This window comes from Lipophrys pholis, assembly GCF_963383615.2.
Source record: "Lipophrys pholis genome assembly, chromosome: 14".
In the NCBI taxonomy this organism is placed as follows: Eukaryota; Metazoa; Chordata; class Actinopteri; order Blenniiformes; family Blenniidae; genus Lipophrys; species Lipophrys pholis.
In genome coordinates this window covers 19,103,490-19,122,018 of record NC_137633.1, presented here as the reverse complement: position 1 = coordinate 19,122,018, position 18,529 = coordinate 19,103,490, and the positions used below count along the sequence as shown (strand labels likewise).

At 40.5% G+C, this 18,529-nt stretch overlaps 1 protein-coding gene across 1 annotated transcript in view; it reads right to left on the bottom strand.

Annotated features, from left to right (window-relative positions):
- The window catches only part of LOC308120227 (ryanodine receptor 3), a 153,843-nt gene that overhangs the window by 111,129 nt on the left and 24,185 nt on the right, over positions 1 to 18,529 (bottom strand). The window contains exons 2-3 of the mRNA XM_080480701.1: positions 11,015 to 11,134; positions 4,967 to 5,071 (exon numbers count right to left, since the gene is read on the bottom strand). Of these exons, the coding sequence (XP_080336827.1) occupies positions 4,967 to 5,071; positions 11,015 to 11,134 (225 nt within the window). The remainder of the gene's footprint in view (positions 1 to 4,966; positions 5,072 to 11,014; positions 11,135 to 18,529) is intronic.

The window sequence follows — 18,529 nt, the reverse complement described above, 5'->3', positions numbered from 1 at the left end:
ACAAGTTGACACCGCTGGCTGTTTTTGGAATGAAACCACACACACGTGTGCACAGAGAATAATACACTTTAAACATTAACAATGGCGAGTACACAGACATTCGTATGGACAGACAGTTAGACTGTAATTCATAATAACTGTCAACTAGAAAACAACCAAGTAGAACATGTGAATGGAAATATTGTCGTGTAAATGGGACCAAAGAGTGTCATTGTTGTCATTGGGTCCCAACAGTTGATGTAAAATTATTGTCTGACATTCAACCTAAAATTAGTAGTTGATGTGAGATAGATGAGAGTTTGGGGGAACAGTGTGGTTCAAAAAAAGAAAACCCTGATCAAGGAGGCAATAAATGAGTAAAAAGAAGACCGGTGCAGCATTGGGTTGACAGGACAATTCTGTGTCTGTGACTTATCCGTGGTCTTTTCGCCTGGCGATCCTCAAACAGTGCGACGATCCTTCAGGCTGCGGAAAGGCAACTGCGGTTGGTGAACATGGAGTTTAATAAGAGGGCTGGCATTTAAACAAGTTGTTCTGCGCCTTGTTTACATGTCTTCCATGACTCTCCTTCCACCTCTGTGCTGCCCGGCTACACCAGCTCGAACTGCCCATTTGCTCCAGCGGCTCTGTATTGATAAGCTCATCTGTTCGAAGACGTATTGATTTCAGCGCGTCAGCCGAGACATATTCAACCTCCATTTCCCCTTTAATGGCACTTCCTCCAGTGACATTTTGGCGTGGGAGCAGAATGATGAATAGGTTGACGATATCGAAAACGGATAAACGTGAGAGAGAGAATGGACTGAAGTAACCCAGTGAAAATGACCAATTCGAACCATATAGAGTTTAAAGGTCTCTGGGGTGTTACGTATGTATATAACAGAAGGGGTTTTCAAAGTGTTCGTAAATGAGCCCCCCACTTTTAATCATTTTTTTTAATTACAATACATTCAGTTTAAGAACAGAAAATGATAAATTCATTGAAATATTCTTAGTAGTAGTAGTAGTATTATTAGTATTGTTGTTATTATTATTATTATTATTATTATTATTATTATTATTATTATTATTATTATTATTATTATTATTATTATTATTAATAATAATAATAATAATAATAATATATCCAGAAAGAAAAAATCTATTTGAACTCATTTGAATTTATCTGTAGATATATATTTACATGTGCACACACACACACACACACACACACACACACACACACACACACACACACACACACACACACACACACACACACACACACTGATCTTATTTGAGATTAAATCACTTTTGCTGTCTGATATCCTCACTTCAATGTGTATTCTAAATATAGTGTGAGTTTTTATTGTTCGGAACAAATGTCTGTGTTGGTCTTTTCCAGCTGCAGAGGTGTTTTGTTCCCGCGTCTGACTGACTGCAGGTTGAGCTAACAAGGGCAGGCAGTGTTTGCTGGCAGCTTTACTGAAAGGCAAAGACCACACCAGCATCTAAACAGACCTTCCATAAGTGACATCTGCAGGTACATATTTGCACCGTTTCTTTGCTTAGTTTATTTTCTTTTTTTTTTTGCATTCTGCAGCCGAACCAGAAAAGTAGTTGGAGCAGACTGGTGTTATTAGAGCGCCTCCCTCCAGTGGAAGTTAAACCACTTGAGAATAGCTGCTTCAAATGTGCAGGTCAAGTTGCTGTCTGACTTGGTATGTTAGTCAGTGGGCCTGCCCATTTAACAAAGGTGTTGTTTCTTTATGCAAATGTAGTTCAACGTGAATAGTTCTGATTTTGCTATGTGATAAATGACTGAAAAATCTAAAAAAGATTTGTCATCTTTTGTAAAAGTGCCTTGAAATGAGTGTTGTATTTGGCACTATAAAAAAAAAATTGAATTGAATTGAAAAAGTTCAGCTGACCAACATATGGCTTCAACTTGACTCTGACCTCAGATAACGGTTGTATTTTCTGTGTTGTGAAGTGAAATTATAAAAAAAAACCAACAACACTATAGTCAGACATTATCACATAGGCACAATTTAATCTCAATCTAAAAGCATGTTTTCAGACTGTGAGAAAACATAAAACTTAAAATAAAGGCCTCCAGGTATACAAATACAAGACACCATAAAAGCGTTCGCATTATGGGTAATAGATGGTGAATTGAAACGGTCTACTCAGAACGATTTGGATTAAAATGAGACTTTACAAAGGTGCTGCTACAAGCAGATTAGGACTGAACTCACCCTTCAACATGGTCATTTCAGCTCTAATCAAGTGTTTAATCTTTTCACAAGCATTTTTTTTTCCCTCTCTACTTTGGGTCACAATTTCCTGCCAGGCTGCGTTAACGCTCCACAAAGCAGCAGTGGAACAAATGGTCCTGACTTCCGTCCTTCTGCTGCATACGCAGTCCTCTCCAGCCCCAATGCTCCGTCCCCAACGCTCCAGCCCCGATACTTTTATCTCCCAAGTAAAATCACTGAATACGAACTTTACCAACTGTGGATTTCTGGAACCTCTCACTATCATTAGCCATGTGGCATTAAAGTAGAACCGTGCTAAAGCTGACACGGCTCCGAGACATGCTGGGAACTTTTATATCTAAATCACTCCCAATTATTTCCTGCTGAAACGTCTGCGTCAGTGCAGCTGTTTGCATCGTCTCAGAGAATCTCACGGTGCAGAGGCACTGAGATTAGAAGAAGATGCTGTAACACAGAAGAGCTTATACTACGTGGAGGGTTTGCACAAAACAAATGACACTACGATGAACATCCATCTGAATCCCCCTGAGGAGAAGGCAAATGTTAATCTGACGCTAATCCAGCATTGGTGCCGCTCTAGTTCTCCAGCAGTGGAAAGTGAGCTGAGGGTTGGAAGTCTATATAAAGCCCTGTTTGTCTTTGTCAGCTGGACTGAAGCTGTCACACAGCATGCACAACACATCTATATGATCATTGGTTATTTAAAAGCATTGATTCCGTCGTATGATTTCTAAAGATTTCTAACGGTACGTGGTGACATGTAGAGGGCAAACCAGAGAAGATGAAGGCCCGGTTGACACGACAACGTTTTCAAGTGAAAACGGAAAACTTTCTCCGGATTTTGGGTATTTTACACAACAATGGTGCTTGGAGCCACTGAAAATGCAACTTTTTCAACTTTTCCGTCTCCATGGATATGGGGAGAATGCAACTTTTCTGTCCATGTCCGTGTACTCCTCTTGTTAATAGCATGTTGTTCTCTGCTCACATGTGTGTGGTTTCATTCCAAAAACAAACAGCAGTGCCAACTTGTGGCCTGGCATGCTAACTACATTGTTATCAGCATTTCTGCCATTTTCGTGAAAACGGATATCGTTTTCAAAACTTTGCCATGCAAACGTAAAAGTCTTTTGAAACAAAAACACAAAGGTTTTGTGTTTTCAGTTGAAACGCTGTGATGTGGACAAGGCCTAATGCAAAGGGAACAGAAAAGCTAAATGTGGATTCTAACGTAACCAGGGTGCAATTTGTGAGGGAACCGGGTGCTGGGTGGGGTATGATTCCTTCCCCAGCATGCCTGATAGCTGAAGACCTGTGTTAGTACTGAATGAAATCGTAATGTAGTGAAAGCAAATGAAAATGATACATATGATGATGTGAACAACAATAAATGGAACAGGTACCATGGTTGCAGGCCAACATCTTAAGACCAACCAGCACACTTTTAAAAATGTTTTTTTATTGCCTAACAAACTTGTTTGCTTATCAAAGTATAACACCACATGCGATTTTATAGCATTACTTTCACTTTTGATATGTAATAGTAAGTTTTCTTACTTTAGCTCTATTTTAAGAACAATTATTTGTGGCATGTTGTCCACATAGAAGCTGAAGTAGCTTTAACTCTTTACAGAACGATCGTTGCATTACTAGTTGTTTGAGCATATTTAGCTTTTTTCACTTTTGAGATATGAAACAACATCTTTAAAAGCCGTGTTTACTGGAATCACACACATATTACCATTTTCAGGTAGGAAAAGCCATGAATTTCTTACTGGATTTCGGTAAAAGATTGCCTACTCACTGAACTGTAAATATAAGGTATAACATGTTATTCCAATAAAGAACGAAAATGACTTCCTAATTTCTTTGGATGTTTGTGTGAAACCTGACATACCACCACTTCTTCTCGACAATAGTGTGTAAGTTTCCAATCCCCTCCATGATAAGATAACTTTGTGAAAGAGGGGTCGGTCGACAAGAGAGGTGTCGATCCCATCCAGCAAATCGCATCCTGAACGTATCTACTCATGCATAAAGAATGGAAGGGGGATGATATGAGTGGTGAACATACCCATCGATCCGGACCCCGGGTCTATCATGAGGAAGATGGTGATTATTTATAACACAGAAAATATTAGATAGATATGAGAGAGTTACATGTCTGTAACAGGACGAAAAGGAAACACACCAACAGCAAGCGAACAAGGGAAACACCAGTGATGAGTGGATCCTGATGTTAGTCACTCTGCACTCTTCTTCACTACGTCTGCACACCTTGCCTGCAGGATTTAAAGATGCTTCTCTTCTAGTACAAAAATATCTAACTGGAGTGGCTTCATCGTGCTGTTTTCCTTGAAGCCTGGTGTTAATCAAATGGGAAAAAGTGCGCACAGTACTTGAGAAAAAGCCGCAGTAATGCCAGTGCATCCCCTTCATCCTCATCAATATTCATGTGGGCCTGGACCTCGCCGCAGCGAGGGCCCCCAGGCCATAGTGGAGGGCCTATTCTCTCCATTAATCTCCTTATAGTGACTGAACAAGTTAAGAATGTTCCACTCAGCTGACAACGCTTATTACAACTGTTTCTTTTAAATGTCATAACAAAGTGGGACATTCATCACATGACTCAAGGAGTGGATTATGAGAAGCTGAAGTGTCGAATGAGAGTGTCTCATCTGTGTGTGTGTGGGTATCTGTGCACTCACCCCTTCACTGTTCTGTCCGCTCTTAGCCAGCATCTCCTGCAGGGCTCGTACTGACAGGGACTGCTCCAGCACAAAGGTACAGATGCACAAGTCCGGTGGAACATACTGCGAGAACAAAAAAAAAAGAAGGTTTCAGGTAAAAAATGAAGACAGATGGATTATTATAGTGCAATTTTAACATGTATGTATGGACCGGCGGATTTTTATGTATTTCTCAAATTGTGTGTATTAAAAATTGTCTGAAGTCATTATGCTTCTGTTATTTAGAAGATATTTTCTCTTTTCCTAAATAGGCGCCCTGAAGCAGATTTTTACAAAATACTTTTTTTTGTCCACATAAAGGAACCTGTTTTGGACAATTGATCATGCCAGCTGACATAAAGACACGTCATTCAAAACTACCGGGTGACATTTCTGGCGAAGAAAGGAGAATCACGTCCAAACAGCTAAGGTGAAAAAGCAGCCTACCTTTTTTAAGACATCGACATGATGACTTAACAGCACAGCACATCCCATAGATGCTCGATAGGACTGAAAGGATTCAGAGGGCAATTCACCAGCTGGTTTGGGATTGTTGAGTTCCTAAACCATTTCAACAAACATTGATCATCCTGCTGAAAGAAACCACTGCCATCAGGGAATACTGTTTCCATGAATAAGTGTACAACGTCTGCAACAATAGTTAGGTAGGGTCTCCATGGTGATGTAACAGCGGCACTGACAACGAGAGCCAAATTCTCCCAGCCAGACAATGACAGAACATCACATTCCCTCCATCTGCTTGCCATCTTACCACTGCACCTCTTGGTGCCATGTGTTGCCAAAGTTTTGACGTTTTAGTTTATCCAAGGCCCCTGTTTCATCTGCAGCCGCTTTTAATCAGAATGAGTATTAACTTCTGCAGCAGTTTGAGCGACTGTTGGCTCAGATCTCACAATCCAGCCACCGAAGCACCGAGCATCGATAAGCATCACTGCTTTTTGACCCTGCTCCCTGTCTTTCTTTCCTTGGACCACTTCAGGTAGATAATTACCACTGCAGACTGGGGACACTCCACCAGAGCTGCAATTTGGGAGATGCTCTGATACAATCGTCTCACTGCGACTCTTGTCAAACTTGAAGTCTCATCCCCATTTTTCCATTTCCAGCGCATCAGTTGTGAGGACAAAATGTTCAGTTTGCTGCCTGATATATCCCACCCAGTAACAAGAGTGTGACTGTAAACGTGAGTCACGTCACCGTTTGGTGGTATTAACACACGGACGAGAAACCGAAATACGTATTTTGCAAGCGTCACATCGACACCCTGCTACTACATCCCAAGGCTTTTTGCTTGACTCTAAATGTCTCGTTCACAGAGCATCATAATTCTCCGTGAAATGACAAGGCAGGGAAGTCTCAATGATATAGATTTCTTTCATGATTGAAAGTTGATTCCAAAACATACGATGCACATGTTGTAAATTCTACACTAAGCAAAAACTCAAGTGTACCATAATGAAACCAGTTAAATTAGAGAAATTCTTGCTGCAGTATGCTCCCTAAACTGACATGGCCCACACTAAATCATGAAATCATCATTGATGAAAATATTGCCACACCAAACTCATCGCACCATCTGTCAACACTGATTCTGATTGAGTGGCTTTCTGAACTTTTTGCCACATCAGCAAAACATGATCACATAATAATGAAAGTTGCTCCTTCAACACACAAGAAGATTCTGTTTGGATGCCCACCCGTAAAATCTGTGCTGACTACTGATTTTTTTTACTCCTCTTGAACCGAGTTTGTCTTAATTGAGTGGGTGATATTCATTAAAAGGTACTTTATAAACAGATCAAGTGTTCTCGGGTCAGTTTATGCTCGAGCCAGTCAGCCGGCGTGTGCTCATTCTTTACAGGCTGCATTTTGGAAAGTGCACTGTTAGAAAAACCAGAGAAGATGCCAAGTCTCATCCCAAACCGGGGCAGCGCGAGATGGGACAGGCAGTTCTCTGACAGAATGAGGAAAGTGGTAATGGAGATATTGTGGCTATAAGATAAATGAGACCGAGCTCCTCACCTTCCGTGGCCTCCTTATAGTATCTCAACTCCTCATGAAAGTGCTGCATATGCTTGGAAATGTCTAACCTCTTTTAAAAACTTCTCACAGCTTAGTTTCAGTATGGGAGGGATGGATGGATGGATGGATGGATGGATGGATGGATGGATGGATGGAGATGGATGGATTGAAAATACTAAACTTTTTTGAAACAAAAGAACAAAAACAATGTGTTTTACCTAAACTGAGTTTCAGTATCTGATTACCCTGGTCCAGCTGACCATTCAGCCTATCAGGCGTTTTGTTAAGAAAAAGTTGTTAAGAAAAACTCAATGTCTTCTGTTGGAAACATGTTGCACAGGAACAGTTGCTTTCAGGGTCATAAAAGAACCGTGGCACACTGTTTGCACCAACTGCAAATGCACAGAGCTAATTTATACTTCCTGTCCTGCTCTCTCCGACTTTTTGCGGTAGAATATCTGAACGGTATGCTGCTTGGGTCAGAGATACATCTTGCTGAGCCAGGCATCTCTCCTGCAGTCAGTGTTAAGGAATCATATTAAAGGGCCCGGTGAGAAGCCATCAAGCCCGTACCCTCATTTCTCTTGGCGAATAATGGCTGACCTTTGCTCTATCCGCGGTACAGGCCCATAACAGTTGGTGGGGAGTCGATTGTCAATGACGGCCCATGGAAGTAAAATGTAAGTCTGAGAGCACTGGAGGGGATGATGAGTTTCCATCCCTGTCAGGATGTCCTCTCACAAAGCCAGAGCAGAGAGACAGTTTTACAGCAGCTTGGCAATACCCCGAGATTTGCTTTATGACCAATCATGTGATGAGGGAAAGTATGCAGTGCAGGGTGGTGGTTACTGATGGATCACATCTTTGTTTCTGTGTTCAGAGACAGTTGAGAGCTGAAGCTGATTTGGTTGAAAAAGTGTCGTTGTACGCCAATACAGATTGACGGTGTCAAAGGAGAGGATACTATGGAAGATTCTTTACAGGCTTTCATGATGGAGCATCGGCATCCCTTCAGTTCTCTTATTGTTGAGTTTTTGAAAGGTGAAAGCTCACATTTATGCTTTATTCCACTCCCAACTAGATTTTCAGTCTGAATAATTTTGGCTTTTAAACTGTGCACATATTAAATCAACACCATTCTAGCATTTTTGGTTGAGTTCCGCTTCACAAGAACAGATCACAAGGGAAAGGAGGCATCTCATTCAGTTGAAATTGCCACCATTTCTTTCTTTCATTTTTTTTTGTTTTTTAACTGCTTGCATTGATCCCAAAGGTAGAGTGATGCCTTTTCATAAAATCGGCAGGCAATGAAGACAAAGTGCCTGATAGGAGGAACATCCATCAACCCTGTCAGGTATAATTACCGTCCAATATGGGGCCTAAGCTCCACCTCCAACAAGCAAACACACTCTTCGCGAGAGCAAAGAGAACACACTAAATGCCAGGGTGCATTGATCTCTGCTCACATGTGCTGACTAATTCTGATAAGTATTGTTCGCTCTTCCGATTTCAACCTTTTCATCTTGCCCCTCTCGAGAACTCAAGATCTTTCTCAAACACTACTCATGAATCACAATTAACACACAATGAATGTCAATAATAAGACCTGCTATCACTTTGATTTTGTCTTGTTTTGTGTCTGTATGGTTTATGTTTCTCAGTGTTATTCCCACACTGATTGATTCCTTCATGTTTGTCTTGTCCTTCCTGACTTCAGTCATTCAATTGATCTTAGTTCCGATCTGTCCTGTTTGCTTTAGTCCAAGTCCTGTCATGGGTTTGGAGTTGTCCTAGTGTGTTGTGTCTTGTCTTCCTGTCCTGTGTTAATGACTCTCTGATAATGCCCTTCATGTTCGATCATTGTTGTCATTCAGTATGAAGGTACATTATTACTCAGTTGCTAATGAGTTAATAAACTGTCTTACAAGGTGGCTTGGAACTGTGTTAAATCACACATTTCACCATTTAGGTTTCAAATATTGCCAACACAAATATAAATTATGGTTCTACAACCATAGATTATTCCAATGTACAATGTACATTGTTTATCAGTTATTTATAAGTTGGACAACATGAATGAAAACTCCAAGGGAATCAGTAGCACCCACAACAACATACATGTTAAATAACATGGTCATCTGGAAATTAATGATGAAACCGAGAAAGGAGCTTTTGTTGTTGTGGTCTTTATTTACGTTGTTCCTTCGATAGTAACGCCATGTTTTGGCTGTGTTTTTAGTGATTGTAAATATCTGTAGTGACAGTAGCAGTCACACTTTGAACAGGAGCAAGGTGGCAGACTTGAAATTAGGTTTGTTCACAGTTTTGACGATTTTTAAGATACAACGAAAGTCAGTAGTGACGCACCATTACCACTTACCACTTAAGTATGAGTACTAACCTTTAGCTACCTGCGTCAAAAGGCGTCTTAATTCATACGCAAACAATAGGCAAAGGCTACGCGTTGCTCACAGCGTACCTCCAGTGTACTATTTAATCTACAGAATGTATAGCGCAGTGCGTAGCGTCTATCTATGCACTGCCCTTTGCGTGCTGTAGACCGAGCTCGCTGTGTACCACCACACGCTCCAGCTCACTGTTAATGACTGCATAAGTCATACTTTATTCATGTTTCACATGTCGTATCACTGGTATTTCAGCCTCAAAACTCTTTAGCATGTAGCATGTAGCATGTAGCACGGCTTAGAGTTACATGCTGAGCAGTTAAACTAATCGGGCTAAATCTGCTTGTCCAAATGTCTTTGATTAAGTTGCTGCTGTTGTACGAACTAGCTTTGGCCTCCTCTGGATAGTTTGGCAGAACATAGTTTCCAGTCTGTCTTACTTTCCTCATTGATATTAAAGAATCTCCAAACCGCTGAAGTCGCTCCTCCTCTCTTGTCTGATGTCACTGACGGATGACGTCACGTAGTACTCTACGAGTTGTATCTGGGAGCGTTACGGATATGAGTACAAGTACTCCATGCAGTATCAGACCTGATACCTAATAGTGGTATCAGTATTGATGCATCCCTAATTGTTACGATTCTTCATCTTTCATCTGGGAGGTTCAGAATGACACCATATGTGTACTCATCCTCTTCAAGTGACTGGCTCTGTGTTGTTGTCAGCTTGAGTTTTTGCCTACTTGTCTGGAAACCCTGATATGTGCCAGCTTTCATCTCTTTCTGTTCCCTGCTGGTTTCCCTCTTGGGTTAGTTTTGACACAGTTTTTTTGTTTGATAATCATCTCACATCTGTCTGTGCTTGTCTTTCTATACACACACACTGAGACGGTTCGGCTTAACGGCATTATCTCCAACAACTAATCATCATTCAGACATTTCTGTTTGATACAGTAAGTGGATCAATTAAACACGAAATATTGAGGATCTGCTCCATAATATGGATTCACTACACAAAAGTGCATTAGCGAGGCAACCCGCTGCCTCCAAAAGGAAAACAATTAAATTGAACTTATTAAAACTTTGCACTTTGTCACGCAAACCAGTAAATGCATCTGTAGCAACATTTGTGCTGCTCAGCTGAAATAAAGCTGTAGGCAATTACAGCCAGCAACAGCGCTGCTTATGAAACAATCCATCAAACACGTCCAGAGGCGTAATTTCAGGGAATTATCATCTGACGGCGGGCCCGCGGAGATGTGACGCTGTCCCTGAACCCGCTGGAAGAAAAGCTCATCAAGGAGACTGCGGTGGATGCGAGCGGTTGTTCCCACTTTGATGATGCACGGAGCTGTGTGTTTCTCGCTCTCTGCTCGGATTCCCCGATTGTTTCCTGGACCCGAACAAGAAGGAACTAAATGGATGTTTGGTTTTCTTGGAGCTCACATCCGGATGAATGAATCTCTTAATCCACTCGGCTTCGTGTGGCATTTGTTGATCATGTTAGCGTCTGGATGTGCGCGTGTGTGTGTGTGCAAACATGAAGGTGATTATGTAACTGCAAAGTGTGTGTTCCCACCTTGGCTTCGGATGTGGGCTCCAGGTAGCACAGCCGATTGCCCAGTCCCTCTGCAGCCAGGCAGAACTTTCGATTCTCCTTCTGGATGCAGGCCACGCACTGGAGCACCACTTCATCATCCTGTCAGGACAAAACACACTTCAATCTGCGGGTCTCCACATGCGAGTCTAGACACTGTCGGCATGTAAGCTGCACTGACATGAGAGAACTGCAAGGAAAACACATTTTACAATTTCTAATCCTCTTCAAAGTATTCTATATGAAAATAGATCCTGTCAGCTACAACCAAGTCAGTCTTTAGCAGAAGATTTCCTCCACTGGCTCTGCACTACATTATCATAAGATGACTGACTTTGGCTTTGTGGCCAATCATCTTACATCATGTGTTTTTATTTAAAATTCAGATCTATTTGCTGTAACGCGCCTGTTCGTTTGAGAACTTCCTTCACCAACATGTCCAACTGTATAGTATCACGGTTAATTACCTACTTTGATCGTTACCATTTCAAGCAGTGTCTTTTTTTTTTTTTTTCATGTAAACAGGTTCTAAAACATGCACGTTTATCTAAATACTCCTATTACTACTTCTTTGTTGATCATCTGGGTCTAAAATATCTTGCCAAACAATCAAAGATGAATACTAGCCAGCTGACACGTTTGTGAAAAATAATGTTTAATGAGTGTTTTCATTCTAAATAACTACATGTATGAAAGTCTCCACAGTGTATTCACAATGCCTAAAAATCACTGGAATAAAAAGACAGTGCTGAATGCCCCACACACTTCTCCTCCACTACAACTTAATCATTTCGCTCTGCCTCTGCGTCGCTAATTGAAGGGGTTGTTCCGACTAAATGTGCTGATCCAATAGAGACTATCCCCAGCTGATCCCTTCGAGTCCACCCGATCTCCTCTAGGCAGTTAAACTGTTTACATGGTACAAATGAGGTCGACTCGATTGGCTTAAACGTTTCACGCTCCAAGATAAAATAATGGCCTCAGTAAATGATTCGCATTCGTGTATGTAAAATAACGGCAACGCATGGCTTTGATGCTGCATTCATAATTATATGTGCATATTATCACGCATTCAGGCCATTATTGACTATATATGCATGCAGTTTTATGGCTGTTTTATGCTTGGAGTTGCAGCAAAGATTTACATTAAATATATATCATGTACTGTTGGGATTAAGTATGGTTATTGCGTTTTCCTTTCAGAAAGGTTTCCCGTGTACATGAGAATTTTCTTAAAACAATGTCCGACAGAAACACTGAAGTATGCCAGGCTACAAATTCGCATTGGTGGTTGTTTTTGTAATGAAACCACACATGTGCACAGAGAACATTATGCTATAGACATTAACTATGCAGAGACATTCATATGGACAGGTGATTCGGTTGAATTGCTGTAAAACTACCAAGTCCCAGGAGACTATGGACGAGGAGTTATGACACTCTGGATTGTTGTTATTGTGTATCTACTTGAGCTTGTGTAGAAGGACTATTTACAACGACCATGGTGCAGATGACCAGTAGAAGCGTTTTGGCCGCATAAACCGAAACTGACTCCCAAGTGTTTTCAGAAAGTTGGGTTTCCCCCCATTTACACAGAGACGGAGTCAGACCATTTTCAAAAAGTTGCATTTTCACGGATCATTTCAAACGGATCTCCAAAAAGCAACAAGAGACTTTAAATGTCACTTTCTGCTGCCTTGTACACGGGGCCCAATTCAACTCTTTTCAAAGAACTGTGAATTTACTTAACGAGCACAACTAATAAACAGGTATGTATATGTATTTAAAGTTTTGAAAACAGTCATCGATCAATGTCTATAATTCAGAACATGACATGCAGCAGCTCTGCTCTGTGTTAATAATAGCATGAATAAAGAATCAGGGCTCCTGAATCTGTTTTCTATCTTTGCGTATTTGAGTTTTATATGTCACTGATGTGGACCAAAGGAGCTTGTATAATCTTCGGAAACTATTGTGTAAATGGCTTGACTGTGTTTATAGCGTTGGCTCTGCAAATGCTGAATTGGACATAGTTTCTCCTCGCAACAGCAGAGCGAGTGGAAATTTGCTGATATTGGCCGCTATGGGATGGAGAGGGGGGGTTGGGGAGGCGGTGGCGGTGGTGGTGGAGGCTTCTGCACAATTGCCAGCTGCATCATTTAATGTGAGGAGGGGATTGTGCTGAGAGCGGAGTGCAGCAGTATTAGCAGTAACAGTAAAGCGCTCGGTTACAGTGCAGCACGATGCACAGAGAGAGAGAGAGAGAGAGAGAGAGAGAGAGAGAGAGAGAGAGAGAGAGAGAGAGAGAGAGAGAGAGAGAGAGACAGAGACAGAGACAGAGACAGAGACAGAGGGATGAAATCCAGCATCTGGCCTGCACGTCTTTGGCTGCATGAGCACAACACACAGATTTGCTTTTGCTCACTCATGTGTGCAGATGCGCTGCGTGGAAATCGATAAGACACGCCTCGGGGCCGCTCACAAAGCACGCGTGACACGTTTATTTTTGTGGCGACGCTCACGTGCGCCTCAGATGTGGTTCAAGGAGAGACTGCGATTGTGAGCGGCTGTACGTTCAGACTTTCACCTTACTGTGAAAAAAACTTGTGTTGGATGCTACTATTATCAAAGCATTATGCAAGTGTGTAACATTTATGTTATGTTTGGGTATGAAAGATTTTGGAAAAGATTCATGTTTTTTTCATTTCCCGGCATTTTCATCATTGGACATCTTGTTTTAATGCACAAATGACACTTAAATCAATGAATGCTCCCATATTTGGTCAACTAAAATGTGTTTCATAGTCGATTTGTGCCTCACTACCAATGATGCTGCTTTAATTTGATGTTAGCTATGTGGAGAGAACTTAGAAAACAATTAAGGGAGCGAGCATCAAAACAGCTAAATGGGCTAAAACTGCTAAAGCAACACAGGCCGCGCTAACATGATGAGGTTTCCGAGGGAAAATGCTAAACTTTCACTGTGTTTTGGGTGTCTGTTTACATGACAACGGTGCTCCGGGGAACCGAAAACACCAGTTATTGAAATTGCTCTGAAAATGAACACGGAAAATGCTACTTTTTGACTTACTACAAGGCTGTAGTAAACAGTTCTTCTACACATGCGCAAGTAGATGGACAATAACAAAAATGGTGGCCTCCAGAGTTTCATGACTTCCAGTCCACGTTCTAGTGGGACTTGGCAGTTTTATAGTTGAAAGTAACCCGACAATGATCCAACTTCATCGTCTGTTGGTTTCAAATGTCCGTGTACTCTCACTGTTAATGTTTATTCTCAGAGCTGATGAGTGCGTTGTTTCTTTACAGAAGCACCCAACAGTACCAACTAATGGTCTGACATGCAAACCACGGTATGTTTGTCATTTCTGTGGAAACGGATATCATTTTCAAAATGTTGCTGTGTCTACGCAAAACCTTTTTGGAAATGAAAATGTAAAAACAATACGTGTTCACTCCAAGAGATGAGAGCCCATCTGCAGATGTCTGACCTAAAATCAGCCAAAAGAAGACAGGAAGACACAAACATGGGCTGTATTCTGTCTGAACATGTCCGACTCGTCTTACATACCTTGATCTTACAGTTTTGCACATATACGAATACACAGAGTGAATCCAGTGGAGATCAGACATGCTCAGGCTCACACTGACAGCTCCGATTGATCGTGCCATTCAGGGGACCGTTCTGAGAAAGACTGAGGATGATGCTAACAGACCGGGATCGATATGAAAATGTTACTAAACTCAGATGCAGATTGAATTGAATCGCTCTTGGTGGCAAACCAACACTTGGCTGGGTGGGAACATGGGATCGGTCTGGCTGTGGTAAGCGGGGGGGGGGGGGGGGGGGGGGGGTGCGCGATTTGGGCTACGTAAGGACATCATCGATCGGTGCATCATATCACGGCTTGTCTCAGTGCCAAGACTGGCAACACACACACACACACACACACACACACACACACTAATACACATGCGCTCATGTAGAAAATCAGCTCTTTAATCAAAGGGGGTTACTTTCATCCCTCCGCCTGCGTCCAGCCCCTCTGCCCTCGTCTCACCCTGCACTCATATACAACAGGCTCTATCTTATGGCCTGTCGGGGGCAGCCACTACCATCAATCATTTCTAAAGAGAAGCACTAAGTCAGGCTGGAAGGTAAAAAGATGCTCTCCTTGATTCGGGGTGGGTCAGTGTCTCTAACGTTAAAAAAATGCTTTTAAGGGAATATCGTGCTCTCGGCTGTCTGTAAACAAATTTCTCTGTCAGATCTCAGCGGAAACGTTTGATAAGGTCAAGCCTGAGATAAAAAGCCAGAACGAAGCAAAAACGACTAAAATACAGCCACCTGTACTCTGCAAGTTTTTTTTTTGAAATGTAGCACTTGATCACTGGATATCGCTTCAAAACAGCCAGCCTGATAATAATAATTAAATGATTAATTCGTAATTGTTAAAATTTTAAAGCACTCTTATCACACAATAACACACCTTTCTTACATAAAACCCTAAAGCTTAACAGCAGACTGTCAAATCTGACTCTTCAACAACAACTTTCCTTATTCTGATACCTACAGATTCTGTTTTACATACTATTGTGATTGTTATTACCAATAATGGTTAGTTTTAAGGTAAAAAGGAGCCTGAAAAACGTAACCGTTTAAACAGAAGCTTTGGCTACACTGATGAGAAAGAGACAGCAGCTTTGAAGCAGTTTTCATTCACGAGAAAAGTAATGTGCAAGAACTTCATGGGTAATTTCATATGAGAATGAAACTTATTTTTAGTTTTTTTAAACTTATGTATTGAAATACACTGGTATATAGCATGTTGGACCACTAGATGTCACTGTATTTCAACAGAATGCTGCTACAGCACCACAGAAAAAGAAGCACTATCAGTGTATTTGACAGAGCAAGAAAACTATCACCGAAAAGAGATGCAACTAAAAATGAAAAATATAAAGAGTAGAAAACAATAACTGATCAGTGGAAAGAGAGTTCAGCAGACGGGGGCCAGATGTGGCCCTTTAGCTCTGCTTGACCGGCCCTCAGGGTGTCACTGGAAAATCCTTTTCCGAATCCTTTGCAGAAACACTTTTCTTGTTATTAGCCATTATTACGTCATTAGTTCTTTCTAGCACCTTGGCTAGCAGAGCTAGCAATTGTTACCTGAGAAAATTGGTGTTTTGCAGTTGGGAAAAAACTCATATTTCCTGATTTACTGAAGTCAAAATCTAGAAAAATGTAATCATGATTTCCAGACAAAGACTCGACTCAGAGAAAGTGACACAGAGCAGCAGTAGCTCATGAAATTTGTGTAAAGAAACTCCTTTTTATCAAGAGATAATCTTTATTGAGCAAAACTGAAGTCAACTTATGTCTTGTCCCTCAATAGAAGTGTTGATTTTTCATGTGGCTGTTTGGTGAAAATAGTTGCCCACATCTATGTTACAGTAACAAGTTGTTTTAAAGCATGATTATATCAACACTGATGATGGCAAACATGTACATTTGGGTCTTGATCATTCCAAGAAAACAAGCCTAAATAAAGAAATCTACATTTCAGAAGAGTCACACTGTGTTTATTGTCTGGAAATCAAGTATCTGCTGCAGATATTACAGCCTGGACCAAAAACATCCCTCAGCTCATAAATCCAGCAAAGCTAAAAAGTATGACAGTCAAATATATTTTGACTGCAGAGCTTCCGCTTCTTTTAATGATGAAGGTTAAGAAGAACTTTAATTTGACAGCATGAAAAGTGATCCGAGTCGTCAAGGGCACCTTGGGATCGACTTTGACTCGACTGTAATACTCTCTCTGTCACACTCCCTTATTCATATTCTTTTTTCTCCAAACACATGCATTTCTCATCTCCGCTGTGAATAAGTGTGCTTATGCACCACAACCGCTTAAAACTCCACCTTGCTCTGGTGAGACTGCTGTGGGCAGAGAATATCAACGAGGCGGCTCCGGTGGCTCCAGCTTCCCCATTTCAACCAGTTCTGATCCACAGGGGGGGAGTGAAGATGCACACTGCCGTCTTACCCTCAGTCCCCCTAACTGCAGCGAGAATTCAGGCTTGTGCTAACAGGACCGCTCCTGAATAAATGATGATAGCTCGAGGTGATTACAGTGTTTACAGGGCAGGTAATGGGTCTCACATTAGATTAACATTAAATCATTGATTGTTGTCCGTTTCTTTATTTGCAGTTAATATACATTGACATTAGACACGTTCGCCATATATTATACATCTGGGGAGGAAAACATATTTAAAATATGTGTTTCTATGTGTATGTATGTCACGATAGGTGTGGATAGATTATAAATACAAATGTATAGCATACTCAGGGTTCTCTCATGAGAAACATATTTGCATACTGCTGCATATGTTAGGATTAGGCAGTGTGCATTGTGTTTTATTTACTTTATCTGTAAGAGAATACTCCAATTAGTCACAGTGAAGGTAAGAATTTGCAAGCATGGTTTTTCAAGAAATTTAAAATCAATTATTATTGGAAAAACTCCCTTAAAATGTTTATTTTTAATCACAAAAAATAATTATACATCTATAAACGTGGTTAAAATAAAAATCCCTAACATTTGCTGCTTCTTTATTTAGTTTCAGTTGTACTGAAAAATATATAATAGAGATAAGGCTGTTTTAATTTAAAAATATAAAGTCAATAAAATATGTTTAGATTTAAAAAAAAAAAAAATAAAGCTATAAAAGCAGATTAAGAAGTCAATTATGGCAACACTTTGGATGGATACTCATCATGCATAATAAAGACAATATAAATACCCACATACTACGTTGTGCAATTGTGATGTTTACATCTAATTAAAATTTGTAAACACAAGTGTCACTTATTTATGTCAAAGAAAGCATCAATTTGACTTTAAATATGTCTTTCTAAATTACACATTCCTCGAATTATATATGTGCACATCACTTTATTATTATTATTATTATTATTATTATTATTATGCTATGTTTTCAGCTTATTTTTATTGTTCTAACACTTTTCTGTATAGAAACCTGTGTGGTGAGAGGACGATGGTATGGGAGGGTGAAGAGGGAGGGAAATGTTCTTTATTACATGTAATAATATCTTACTGATTGATTTGCTGTACCTTGCAAACAAACAAAAAATGACAAACACGTGTATAAAAAGAGAAAAATTAACACATCACGTAAACAAGGCTCAAAGCAGGTAATATGCATTTAAGGCACATTTCTAGTATATAGAGATCACACTAAAACTATATGTTTTGTAAACGAATGCAGATATATTGCAGGAATTGTCCTGGTTAAAAGTGCTACTTGATTAAAGTAATCTGAGTATTTGTTTTTTGTTACTTCCGCTAATGACAATAAGTGAAATCAGAATGCTCGGTGTTTTAGTTTGCAGAAACAATATTAGAGCAAGTTTTTCATCATTTGCTGTACAGGCAAAGCCTTCACTCCGACATC